General features: G+C 54.3%; 1 protein-coding gene across 1 annotated transcript in view; it reads left to right on the plus strand.

The window, feature by feature from the left end:
* The first annotated feature begins 4,909 nt into the window (after positions 1-4,909).
* Positions 4,910-12,205, plus strand: part of Apob (apolipoprotein B) — a 37,709-nt gene continuing 30,413 nt past the window's right edge. Inside the window, exons 1-8 of the mRNA XM_003473159.3 lie at positions 4,910-5,094; positions 5,310-5,348; positions 6,309-6,424; positions 7,431-7,576; positions 9,062-9,215; positions 9,955-10,110; positions 11,105-11,229; positions 11,786-11,871. Of these exons, the coding sequence (XP_003473207.2) occupies positions 5,019-5,094; positions 5,310-5,348; positions 6,309-6,424; positions 7,431-7,576; positions 9,062-9,215; positions 9,955-10,110; positions 11,105-11,229; positions 11,786-11,871 (898 nt within the window). The 5' untranslated portion in view covers positions 4,910-5,018. The remainder of the gene's footprint in view (positions 5,095-5,309; positions 5,349-6,308; positions 6,425-7,430; positions 7,577-9,061; positions 9,216-9,954; positions 10,111-11,104; positions 11,230-11,785; positions 11,872-12,205) is intronic.

Below are 12,205 nucleotides of genomic sequence, written 5' to 3' on the forward strand. Positions count from 1 at the left end.
CTGTGTTCCTTCCCAATCCCTCACTTCAGCCACCGTCTCTCTGGACTGCATGCAGTTGGCTGGCTGAGTCCGAAGCTGTCAGACACGTCAAGCATAATCTCCTGCCACCAGTCTGTCAGCAGTGCCTTTCCCTGCAGTGACCTAAATCCTGTCTTCCCATCCAAGACTCAACTCAAGTGTCACCCTTCCAGGATCCAGGAGACCACGCTGGACCCTGCAGTCCAATGGGTTAACTCGTCCTGGCACTTTACACATCCCCGAGACAGGCCGTGACGTGTAACCACGCCCTTCTCCTCTTCCACGAGCTCCCTGAGAGCCCAGGGGCCCCCAGGATACGTGAGGAGAGTCCGTGGTCATGGGCTGTGGTGAGGTTTGTCTACCCATCTGGTTGGCTGTGTTCTGATGCTTAGTCTCTCAAGGAAATATAAAGAAAACTTTTAAAAATGAATCAGTAAAGAACAGCATCCAGCACCAAGTGATAGCCCAGGAAGCCTGAGATGGCCACACAGGGAAGCCCGGAGTGAGGAATGAGGGCCTCCCAAGAGTGGCACCTCAGCGCTCTCCAGCCACCCGCCCCCACGAAGATGCGCCTTCTTATTTAGAAATCTGTTTACGGTGGGGGAGGCTCTGTCTGTCCCTTTGGGTAGCATAAGCACAGGTCTTTGCAGGGGTCACCAGAAAATGCCACCTGCTCAGTGATCCTGAGTCTTCAGCCAGGGTTGCTGACCGCCCTGGGCCTGGCTCCGTGCAATCTCCGTATTTGTGTTCGTAGAATCACAGGAGTCAGAGCAGGGGTAGCTGAGCCGCCTAGCCCTGCTTTCCCGTCACACAGTGCTGGAGAGTGTCCCATGAGCCCTGCTCAGACCCTGCTCCTCTCATAGATCCAAGTCCACCGTGCTTTCTAAAGTCAGCCACAAACGTAATCAGTGTCACCCAAGAGCCAAAGTAAAAGCTCACAGGACAGAAAGCCATCTCACACGGACCCCGTGACACTACAATCGCAGTGCGTGCTCCTTCGTACAAGGTGTGCATAGAAAAGTGCAAACCACACCGTCTCTCTGACGGGAAGGTCCCACGTTAAACAGACAAAACATTAAATAACATTATGAGAACAAACCCAAGTTCAGGGTAACAAGGATCCATCAGAGCTCTTCGTGATTCTTTAGAGAAACCAGCAGACAGTAGGTCAAGTGCAACAGCCACGAAGGAGAACTGGGCTGATCCCAAGAAACCGCTCATCAGGGGACACAGCCGCGGGGGCTGGCAGGTGAGCCCTTCGGGTCACGCAAGTGAAGAGTCGCACACGGAGGGCCTCGCTTCACACGGAAACTCGCTGGCTCCGGACTCTCTCCTCGGGAAGAACTGCTGCGGCATGTTGTCACTTAGTGTCTCGGGGAGCAAAGGGACGGGTAAGGGAGCTCCTTCCTGTACCCTCGTGGGAGATTAATAATCATTCACCTTCCTGTACGCGTTGGACTGACACTCACCTACCTTATCATCTTCCCCTGAACGGTTCGCCTCCACACACCACTTGTATCTGGACACTTCTTGTGCGTGTGTGTGTGTGCACGCTCACTTTGTCACTGGCATGTGCAGACCACACTGGGCATAGTTTCATCCACAGTTCTTGAAATGCACTTTCCAGCCTGTGGGCATTTCTAATGCAATTTGCAATTCTAATGCTGTCCCAAGCAGAGAGGAGATAGGCTGATTAATCACTGTCAATCCTGGCCCCCATTTGCCGCATGAGTTTTTTGAACAGCGTGGCTGGGAATAATTTGCATCAGATTGTATTTCCTCGCTTTATGTCACTGAAAACATTTATTTAGCATTGTGGTCACTGTACATAAATATCCCGGAAGCAGTGGGGTATAACTAAATGGCTTGGTTTCATTCATTATGTTCAGCAAATGATGTACTGAGTACCTGCTTCAATATGTGCTCTGCACTAAATTCGGAATCCTGGGTTACTGGGGACCTTTAATAGCTCTCATGGTTCTCCAAACTTTGCCAGATCTCTTCTGGTCACCTGCATACAGGCAGAGTGAAGAGCTTTGCTTCTGAGACTAGCTGGGCCGTTTAGCACGAGCTGACTCCTGGAAATTCCACTAGTGAGGTGTCTTTCCGATGCACACCTGGAGTCCTGCGATTACTCAGCTCGATGGCTCACCCAGCAGGACTTTGAATTCACAAGCTGATAAATCCCAGTAAATAAATCATAGGGACCAGCCTACGTGACCATGAAATGACAGTCACCAGCCTGCTTGTTTTGGTAAGGTCTCGATTTGCCTGAGAAACAAAAGTGGCTTCAAATACCAGAAATTCGAGGCATCATTAGAGGCAAAAAGATGCTCTGCCGAAGCCACACACTGCCCTCCTGGCCCTCCTGTTCCACGCCTGCCCTTTCCCTTGGCCTCCATTCCTACCCGTGTCCTGTTAACCTCTGGAGATCTAGAGGCCGAGCTTAGCATAGGCAAAGAAGCACCCAACAAACACTGAAATTCTGCCAGAGTGATAGCCATCACGACTCCTGCTTGCCGGTTTTCTCGCTAGATGCTTCTCAGTTCGAATCACTGTTTTTACTTAATTCTCACTGAAGTCCCACGGAGTCAGATACCATCAATCCTGAGAGCACAGAGGGGCACAGGCAGGCACCACCACCCACCAGAAGTTACAAGCTTCACGTGCAGCCCCACTGAGACAGCTCCAGCTCCTCCTGTGTCTCATCCCCACTTTGGCTCCCAAAACCCAACCGGGATTTTCTCTGTACCATGAGTGGCTGGTATGCAGGTTGCCTGATTCTTGGGTGTACCTGAAGTTTCTCTGAAAACTGGCTCACGTCCTTTGAAACTTAGAACCTGTTTATGAGAGTCAACTGAGAAATGTTCTTCTCAGAGGAAACGGGAGGAGGGAGAGATCTCTGGTCAAACAATACGCTCTTAAGTAGCTTCTAGGCTCTAAGTAGACTGTGTCATTTAAGACAATTCTGCACCGTAATCCTTTCTGTATTTCCGAGTGGAGTCAAGGCAGCACAGCAACCTGCCGTTTGCTCTCTGACGCTTACGTCTGCACCTCACTAGGGAGCTGCACAGGGCCCTGGGCCCAGGCAGGAGGCATTTCCAAAGGCTACCAGGGAAAGAAAGGGACGTGAACCCCGAGCTCTGCTCAAACACAGATGGCGACAGCTCTTTCACAGGCAATGCCAGCGTTTCAATTTCCCCAACATCCACCCACTTTTGAATTCAACTTCATAAAAGTTATGTTTCATTTTCGTGCTGGCCATTGGACACTGGTTTTATCTACTGTCCAACAGAGAAGCCCTGGACACGTGCTTGCTAATCGTCGTTAGCCGTCTCTTTCTCCTTTCTCTACTTAAATATTCTCACTCACTCTTATTGAACTGAATTTGCTTGGAATGGAACCATTTCTTCAGACACAGTGGTGCTTGTCCTGTGGAAAGTCAAACATGGTAGATGACATGAACAAAATGCTCAGAGAAGTGGTGCTTGGGGGCTGTTGCCTTTCGGACCCCTCCTGATGCAATGATGCAGGTTGGGCAGCGTCAGCTGAGACCCCTGAACATCTGCCCTAACCGATCAATCGTCCTTGGGGGAATGCAGACCACAGAATATAGTAGCTAAATGAGGCGAGCCATGGGGCCCATTGGCAGGGAACAAGACCCATGTCACGTGCCTAGGTCTCCTTTGAAGGAACAATGGTCTTTATACACGAGTATGGTTTAAAGTTATCACTTGTGGACCATCTGTAGCATCCTCAGAAGACTTCAGCTATTTCACAAGTAGCTTGCTACATCTGGGTGTATCTTACAGATCAAACAAAATGAACACATTGCAACCAACACAGGGGCTTCCCCAGCAGTGCTTCCAGGGTTCTCCCCCACCCGCACTCCGATGCAGCCTCCGGGACACCTGCCACCCTCACGCCTTGCTGTGCGCCCCAGCGGCCGAGCCCCCAGGGTGGAACGCTCCCTGCATGCCGCGTGCCTCTCGTTTCCCACCCGGCCAGGTTCAGACAGTCACCCCCATCACAGTACCAGCCGGCCGAGAGCCTCTCCGGACAGGCCCGGCTCCCAGTTGGGGCTGCAGAGAGGTGTCCAAGGCGTGATTTCCCAGCGGAAGTACAGGGTGCTGGGAAAACCCTCCTGAGGGCCTGGGCAGTGCCCGGAAGAGGAGGAGAAGATTGGCTCGAAGGTTCTGGGCCGTTGCTGGGGATGTGCTGGGTCCAGCCCTCTCCCTACACTCCTTTGTTGGAGTGCCCCTACCCCAGGAGACCTCTGGGTGTCGTGCACAGGGGAACCCCTGTCCGAGGCTCTCCAGGATGCCCTGCCCAGGTGGGCCTGGGGGCGCATCTTCTCCTTAGCACGCTCTTGGCTAGGCTTTTGAAAACTTTGTCACCTGGACTCAGGTCAGCTGTCCATCCCACCAGGGCCACGCTGTCACTTACCATGCCTCCCCATTCCCCTTGCTTTCTTCTCTCCCCAAAGCCAGAAGTACTGGTCAGGTTTGGGCCATCCACACAAACACACCGTCCACCAAAATGGGAAATAGTGTAGAAAAATGTCCCAACCAGGAAGCCGAGGCCTGGCTCTCCAAGGCCTCCCCGGGCAGAGCAGGAGGAGGCAGGCTTTGCCGCTGGGTGCGTTCATCTCCTGCAGGCACCCAGGGCAGGGTAAGGCCAGGGTCCTAAGCCCTCCGCCCAGGGCCCACTGTCCAAGACGCCAGTGGGCAAGGCCAGGCCCGGGGCAGCTGCGGCTTCGAGGATCCCTCCTGGGCCGGGAGGCAAGCGTGTGCGGAAAAGCAAACAGGCCAGGGCGGGCTGGGGACCTGCCCTTTGGACCTTTTGCAACTCTCCTTAAGCCAGGGCCTCCTATAAATGGGGCGCTGGTACGGGACAGGCATTCTCGCCGCACCTGCCCAGAGCCCAGCCCGCTGTGTGTCCCGGGGAGCCCACGGAGCCAGCTGGGCAGCTGACAGGACCTGCACCACCCCGCAGCCGGCATGGGCCCACCGAGGCCCGAGCTGCTGCTGCCGCTGCTGCTGCTGCTGCTGCTCCCAAACGCGGGTGCCCAGGCTGGTGAGTGTAGGGGCTGGGATGAGGAGAGGAGGCCTGGGCAGAGGGAGGGCGCCACAGGGTCCCAGGGCCCACACACAGCCAGGCCAAGCTGGAGGCGCTGGGGTGGGGGTGGGGTCTTCCAGAACTGCTTTGCCCATGCCAGAGTCCTTCCCCCAAGCCCTGTGCCCAGGGAGGGGACATGGGAAGATGCCATTTTCTTTCTCTTTCTGTTGCAGAAGACAAACTGCCAGAAAATGTCAACCCAAGCTGTCCAAGTAAGCATCCCTCCCCGGGGTGTGGAGGGCCCAGCCCCGCTCCAGCTGGTCCTTCTGGTCACCAGGGCCCCTCACTTGTGTGGCACGGTGGCAAGACTCGGATTGCTGTGCCTCTGCCCGCCCCATGGCAGGGCTCTCAGGACCATCTGCCTGTCCTGTTCTAAAAGATGGGCTTGCGGGGGCAGGGAGAAGAGGACTGTCCACCGCGTTAGACTGTGGACACTTTCGAGATAAAGTGTCCTGTTTATCAGTGACTAATCATTGCTTCAAAGTTTGTGCAGATGAGGAAATGCTGACTTTAACCTTTGAGCACAAATTCAGACCCCCACAGCCCGGTGTTTACCTGACCCAGGGGTCAGAGGAACCGGCTGGGATGCAGGAGGACCAGGAAGGCCTCTGATGGAGCAGCCCTGCCATCTCGTGGCCATCTGGCATCACTACATCGAGCTCGTGACCTAAATGTTATTTTTCTCATACTGTTCACAAAATTCCTCTCAAGCAGACTAGAATCCTCCGGAAATTCCTTAAGGGTTTTTCAAATCAACCAGATATCCTTAGTGCTTAATGAACGTTGCCTCCAATAGAATCAGAGTAGAATTATGGTACTGTAAAGCTGAGAAAGGATTAGAAATAGCACTACCCCTTACTAATGTCAACCCTTTCTGTTCAAAGGGTTTGTTCAGTAGGTTTTGGGGAGTCCCCTTATTGGATATGTGAAAACCTCCTCTCTGTACTTCAGGTGACATAGCTAAGAAATCCTAACTAAACATCAGTCTCCGTAAAACATAGTGGAGAAGTTAAATCTATAAGGGAACATCAAATGTGATGTAAAGTCAATTAAAAATAATTTAAACTCAATTATCATTTTTTATTATCACGCCACTTCCCCTGTCAGCTCAGAGCTGACTGTCTTAGGAGAGAGTCACTCCTCCTACGTGGCTGACTTGCTTCTCGTTGTAGAAGAGGCAACTCGATTCAAGCACCTCCGGAAATATGTATACAGCTATGAGGCAGAGAGCTCCAGTGGCATCCCCGGGAAGGCTGATTCCAGAAGTATCACCAAGATTAACTGCAAGGTAAGAAGGGCGGGGCCGGAGGAACCTGGAGCCCGGACCCTGTCCCTGCCCTCCACAGGTGGGCAGCCCCCCTGCTGAGCAGCAGCCAGCCTTAGACACCTTAGCAGCCCTGCTGATTTTCTCATTAGCTCCTAAAATGGAATTGCAGGGCGTGGCCCAGCCCTCCCGTGCAGTCTGATGTAGAACTAGATCACGGCCCAGCAGATGAGCTAAGAGCTGGGCAGCTCCGGAAAGCAGTGTGTGTGACCCAAGGCAGACAGAATCTCTCGCTGAAAATATGCAGTTTGCTCTTCATACAACTTTCCTCCCATTGAGACTGGTTGTACTCCTGGCCACACAGCTGTGGAGTGGATTGAAGGCCACTGCTGAGGTCCATGCAGGGAAGAGAAGTTGAGATGCCGCGGCTCTGGGCTTCCTGTCACCTAAGGCAGGCGTTCACCGCCTGAGCTAAGTTAGGCAGGGCAGATACACAGCATTTCCACTGTGGCCGGAAGTTCTTTGAATAACATCCAGGCATCCTTTGTTTTAACTCCTGCTATCCGAAGAGTTCTCAATAGACTCATAGATTCAAGCAGGTTTTGGGGTGACAGTGAGGAGGAGACACCGGCAGTAGCAACAATGATGCTATCTCTTCTTTTTTCTGTTAACTCTCCCCCCTCCTCCACCTCTCTGCTAAGGTCACCAAGGTCTCTATACAATGCCAACTCTTGATGTCCCCAAGGCTCTCTGCAGTAAATTTTAGGGGTCCCATTATTTGATACATGACAGTCTCCTCTCTGTACCTTAGATGGTATAATTAAGGAGTCCTCATCTAATAAACATATCACCCCAGGAGGAGGAAAAGACCAAAACCTCAGGTGATGCCCCGAGACCCACAAGGGGTGCTTGGAGCACATTGATGTGGGCACAGAACCATACTCCCCAGAAGCACCTCCCTCCAGCCCCAGCAGTGGGGCTGGCCCTGTCCCTGATGGGAACCTCAATGTGCTGTTCCCTCCGTCCTCAGGTTGAGCTGGAGGTTCCCCAGCTCTGCAGCTTCGTCCTGAAGACCAGCCAGTGCACCCTGAAAGAGTTACACGGCTTAAACCTTGAGGGCAAGGCTCTGCTGAAGAAGACCAAGAACTCGGAGGATTTTGCAGCTGCCATGTCCAGGTAAGGCATGGGCGTGTGTGCCCCGGGCTGTGGGGACACCCGTGGGTGTGCGTGGAGGTGCGAACGTGCGCTCCTGTTAGCCAGGCTCCAGGGTCCAAGCATTCCTGCTCTGTCTCCACGTGGATAAGGGAACTGCAGAGACTTCCTAAGCACCAGAAGGAAGGAAGCACTATTTTTCCTCCCCTGGTTAAGTTCCCTTAGTTATCATTTAAATGTGCCTCTAAAAGATCCCATGCTTTTAAACTCCTGAGGATAATAAGCCTGAGGTCTTCTGATTAAACACATGTGTTTTTCTGCTGAAGAATCACAGAAGCTGGATGGAGCCCGGGGTGTTTGACGTGGCCCCTGGTGGTGCTGCCGTGGCCAGCTCCCAGGGTCACAGGGTCTGTGCAGGGCAGGGCAGGGGCAGCCCCAGCCCGAACTGTTCTCCTGCCCTGGGCCAGCACACAGCCACTGTGCCCCAGAATCAGTGCGGTTTTTCACAGCTGGCACTTTTCCTGGCGTGTCAGTGCTCACGTTGCAGCAGCCACAAAGTGTTCTCAACACCAGCCCCCCAATCCCAGTTCAAAGTTAGGAAGCCCTGTGTGTGCGTGCAGATATGTGGTCCTTTGGCCACATCGAGAGGCTCCGTCCCCGAGCGTCTCCATTTTGAAGCAGGTCCTCTCCCCGTGGGACTGTCCTGGGCCGTACACAAGGTCTAACTAATGCCCCAGGAGAAGCTCAGATCCCCGAGCGGTCAGGAAATGCACTCATAGGTCGATGTCAGGAGAGGATACCTTACACCCCTGAGACTGAGGGACGGGATGGAGAGCAGCCATGACCCGTGTGGCCAGCCAGCAGAGGACCAGTGGATTCCGTGGCTGCTGCGGGAGCCCAGTGCCCGGGCCCTGTGTGCTCTGGCTGGAAGCGCTTAGATCCTCTGGAAAAGCAGCCCCGGCCTCCAGGACTGCAGCCCCGGAATGTAAAAGCAGCAGGACAGGGAGATGCTGGTTTCGGTATTGTTTATGGGGCAGTAGGGGTTCCGAGAGAGTGTAAACGCCTAGGAGACAGTGTTGCATAAACTATGCTAACCACAGCGGGAGAGGCACACACATTTAGGAAGAGCTGTAGCAAACGACTTGGGGTTTTCATAAATGGGAGAAACAAAATGAAGAAAAACGCCATGTGAATAGAACAGGCGCTGACAAAAATCTTTGAATGTGGCCCGCGTGCACACACGGAGGCCGTGACCGTGGGGGGACCGAGCCGTCTCCACCCGTGTCCACGGCAGTGAGGGTGGCTCCCAGGAGCCAAGCAAAACAGAAGGGGACCTAAACGTGCCCGACTCGCCCTCCACGTGCAGACCTTTTGAAAACATGTGCAGATGTATTTAAAATGAAGTTAAAGGGGTGACCTTGAGGGGGGTCCGCCCGCCTCCCGCTTCCCCCCACAGGCCCGCAGCGGAGAGGGAAGGGCTCCCCATAACCCGCTGTCTCTCTGCCACAGGCACGAACTCCGGCTGGCCTTCCCCGAGGGGAAGCGAGTCTTCCTTTACCCAGAGGAGGAGGAACCCAAACACATCCTGAACATCAAGAGGGGCATCGTGTCTGCTCTCCTGGCTCCCCCGGAGACGGAAGAGGACACGCAAGAGCTGTTTCTGGTGAGAATTTAGAAGAGGGATGCCGCGACCCTCTACCCACCCCTTGGGGCAGGACTGCGGTGCCCTGGGTGTGGGGGGGGCCATCGCGGGCTCCCTGCTGGGAAACTCCGACCCCACCCACTCCTGCCCTGGCCTCGCTGCCTGGGGAGGCCGAGCCACTGGGTCTCATTTTTTCTTTTTGTTAAACAGTTTTTATTTTTTATTAGCACACAAGGATCCCCTGGCCGGCGGGGAGACCTCCTGGCCTAGCTTGTCGCCTCCCGCTCTCCCTCTCTCGGTCCCTTCCCATCTCCCTATTTCCTGTTACGCGTCTTTGACTTTGCTCTTGGTTTAGTGTTAATGCAGTTGCTGGGGAATCAACCACTCTGCCTGCTTTGGTTTGATTTTTCCCCTCCTATTCGTAAATTATAGCACAATAAAGCTGGTGTGTATCCTGGGTACCAAGAAAGGCTGAGATAAGTTGCTGGCCACTTCACAGATTTCCAGCTCAGCCATGGAGCCAACTGACCTCACCGCTATGGGTGCTGTGGGGCCCGTACTGCCCTGCTCTGTGGCTGGAGGCAGAGCGGCTCTGGGGCTGGCAGGGCCTCACGATGCCACCTCCGCCTGAAGGAACCCAAGCCCTCCTGAGTTCACTCTCCCGTGCTGTGGCCCTCGGGCTTCTTGCCCAGCTTCTCGCCAGCATCTCATGGGTGTTTTCTCGTGTCCAGTGTCTTGACTTGGTCTTCGGCCCCCACAGGACACGGTGTACGGAAACTGCTCCACACATGTTGTGGTGAAGACCAGGAAGGGAAACGTGGCCACAGAGATGTCCACAGACAGAAACCTGCAGGAGTGCACCGGCTTCCAGCCCAGCAGCACCGGCGCCAGCCCCCTGGCCCTCATCAGAGGCCTGGTGAGTCTCTTGTCACATCGCTGTGCGCATGGCCGCGGCCTCATGAAAATTCTGCCATGGCCTAGTGAGCAAGGACTCCAAGGACAGTCTGCCCAGCCTGGATCTTACACAGACCACGGGTGAGGTCCTGGGCAGGACATGAGAAGGAGGACCAAGACCATGGGTAACCGTTAACTATGTCAGGCCTGCAGTCAGGTTCCCAATGGCGGCCCACCCAGGGCAGCCTTCTTGTCCTCTGTCAGAGCACCAAACCATCTGCGGTGACTTGACCGCCCATCCCTGAGAAGACAATCCACCCACTGTCCCTTCCTGTCAAAAGGCTGATTGTACCAAGCATCTGGCCCCCTAGGCAGTCCCCAAAGCTGTTTGCTCCTTTCTCACATCCCGTGAAATGTCGCAGCTGAGAATGTCCCAAATTCATGTCCTTCCACCCCGAGTATGACCCTGACCAGGCCAGGCCTTCGGCCTCCTGACCAGGCCACCCCCTCAGTAATATAACCTTCTCTGCTGTTGCCTGGCGTCGCCGGCAACTGTACCACCTGTGTTTGCTTGGCCGTGGTAACTCCTTCGGGAACGTGACCACAGGCTGCCTCAGGTCTGTGCCTGACCTAGGATAAAGCATTAGTCAGACACTGTACTAGCAAAGTCTTGGGGGTGGCAGGTGTGAACCTGAAGCAGACACAGGAAGCGTATGCGGGAGGAAGGTGAAAGCATGAGCTTCTAGGCAAAGGAACCCTAAGCAGCACAGCGTGTGCCACAGCGTGTACTGGGGGGTGCAGGCAGGACACGAGGTGTCCGTACAGGGCAACAAAAGGGTCTGCAGTCGCACGTGCTCACTTGCCTCGTTCCCTTCACTGACCGTTACGCGTCCAGGTCTCTTCTTCAGTGCAGGAGTCCCATCCCCTGCTATCCAGGAGGCAAATCCCGGTGACAGCAGCCCTGGGCTCAAGCCTCAGCGGGTCTCACCAAAACGCTTTTCTCCTGCCATCCACAGGCCCGCCCCCTGTCCACCCTGGTCAGCAGCAGCCAGTCCTGCCAGTACACCCTGGACCCCAAGAGGAAGCACGTGTCAGAAGCCGTCTGCAGGGAGCAGCACCTGTTCCTGCCTTTCTCCTACAAGTAGGACGCCCGCCGTCCCCCACCTCACTGTTCCCCACCTCACTCTGGGCTGATGCTTCACCAGAGCCCCATCTCGGGCTAGGCTGTACCTGGGAGTGGGCACAGGGGGTACAGAGCGGCGCTTGAAACAATTTGAGACCCAGACATGAAGGGCCGTGGATCCAGAAAGCAGGGGTCATCACAGGTGCCCTGGTCAGAAAGTTTCATGGAAGAATTTGAGTGGTGATTTCCCCACTCAAATCCACGTTGAAAACTGACACTTACCCAATATTTATTGGATGCCTGCTGCATTTGGCACTGTGCTTTGGGAGACACGGAGGCACGGTATCTGTTCATCTCAACCCTCACTCTACACTGACCTAAGGTATACAGAGTATTTATCTTTCTGATAGGAGTTTATGGCTATCCTCTTCGGATTGAGCCTGGCTCAGTTTAACTGTTCTTTGGAAAGTGGCCATGATGTGGGTAGGACAGAGATGGGGAATTTCACCATGAGCAGAACAGTGTGTTCCGGGGGTCTGTCCATCTGTGACACGTGTGCTTCCTTTGTCCCCAGGAATAAGTACGGGATGATGACCCAGGTTACACAGACTTTGAAACTCGAAGACACACCTAAGATCAACAGTCGATTCTTTGGTGAAGGTGAGACTTCATGTCCAAGCTAGAAAATGCAGCTTGGGAGGCACCAGTCGTGGCCTAACTGGCATCTGCACACTGTCAAATGCCCACTGACCACTGAGAGAAATGAACCGTGACATTCCGTCCACTGAGCTACCACCAGGGAGAAAGCGTGTTTATTTTCCAGTGCCACAGGGAGAGTGCTACTTAGGTTTGCACAGGTAAAACTTGGAACCCGAAGTCTACCATGGCACCTGTGGTAGAATTGGTAAGCTCATATGACCAGTGACAGGACTGAGGGCCCTCCTGGAGGAGGCGTGCAGTGGGAAAGGACCCCAGGCACAGGCCAGCAGTGATT

Source organism: Cavia porcellus, unplaced genomic scaffold (assembly GCF_034190915.1).
Source record: "Cavia porcellus strain 051 isolate PalLab524CR breed Dunkin Hartley unplaced genomic scaffold, mCavPor4.1 scaffold_1, whole genome shotgun sequence".
Taxonomy (NCBI): domain Eukaryota; kingdom Metazoa; phylum Chordata; class Mammalia; order Rodentia; family Caviidae; genus Cavia; species Cavia porcellus.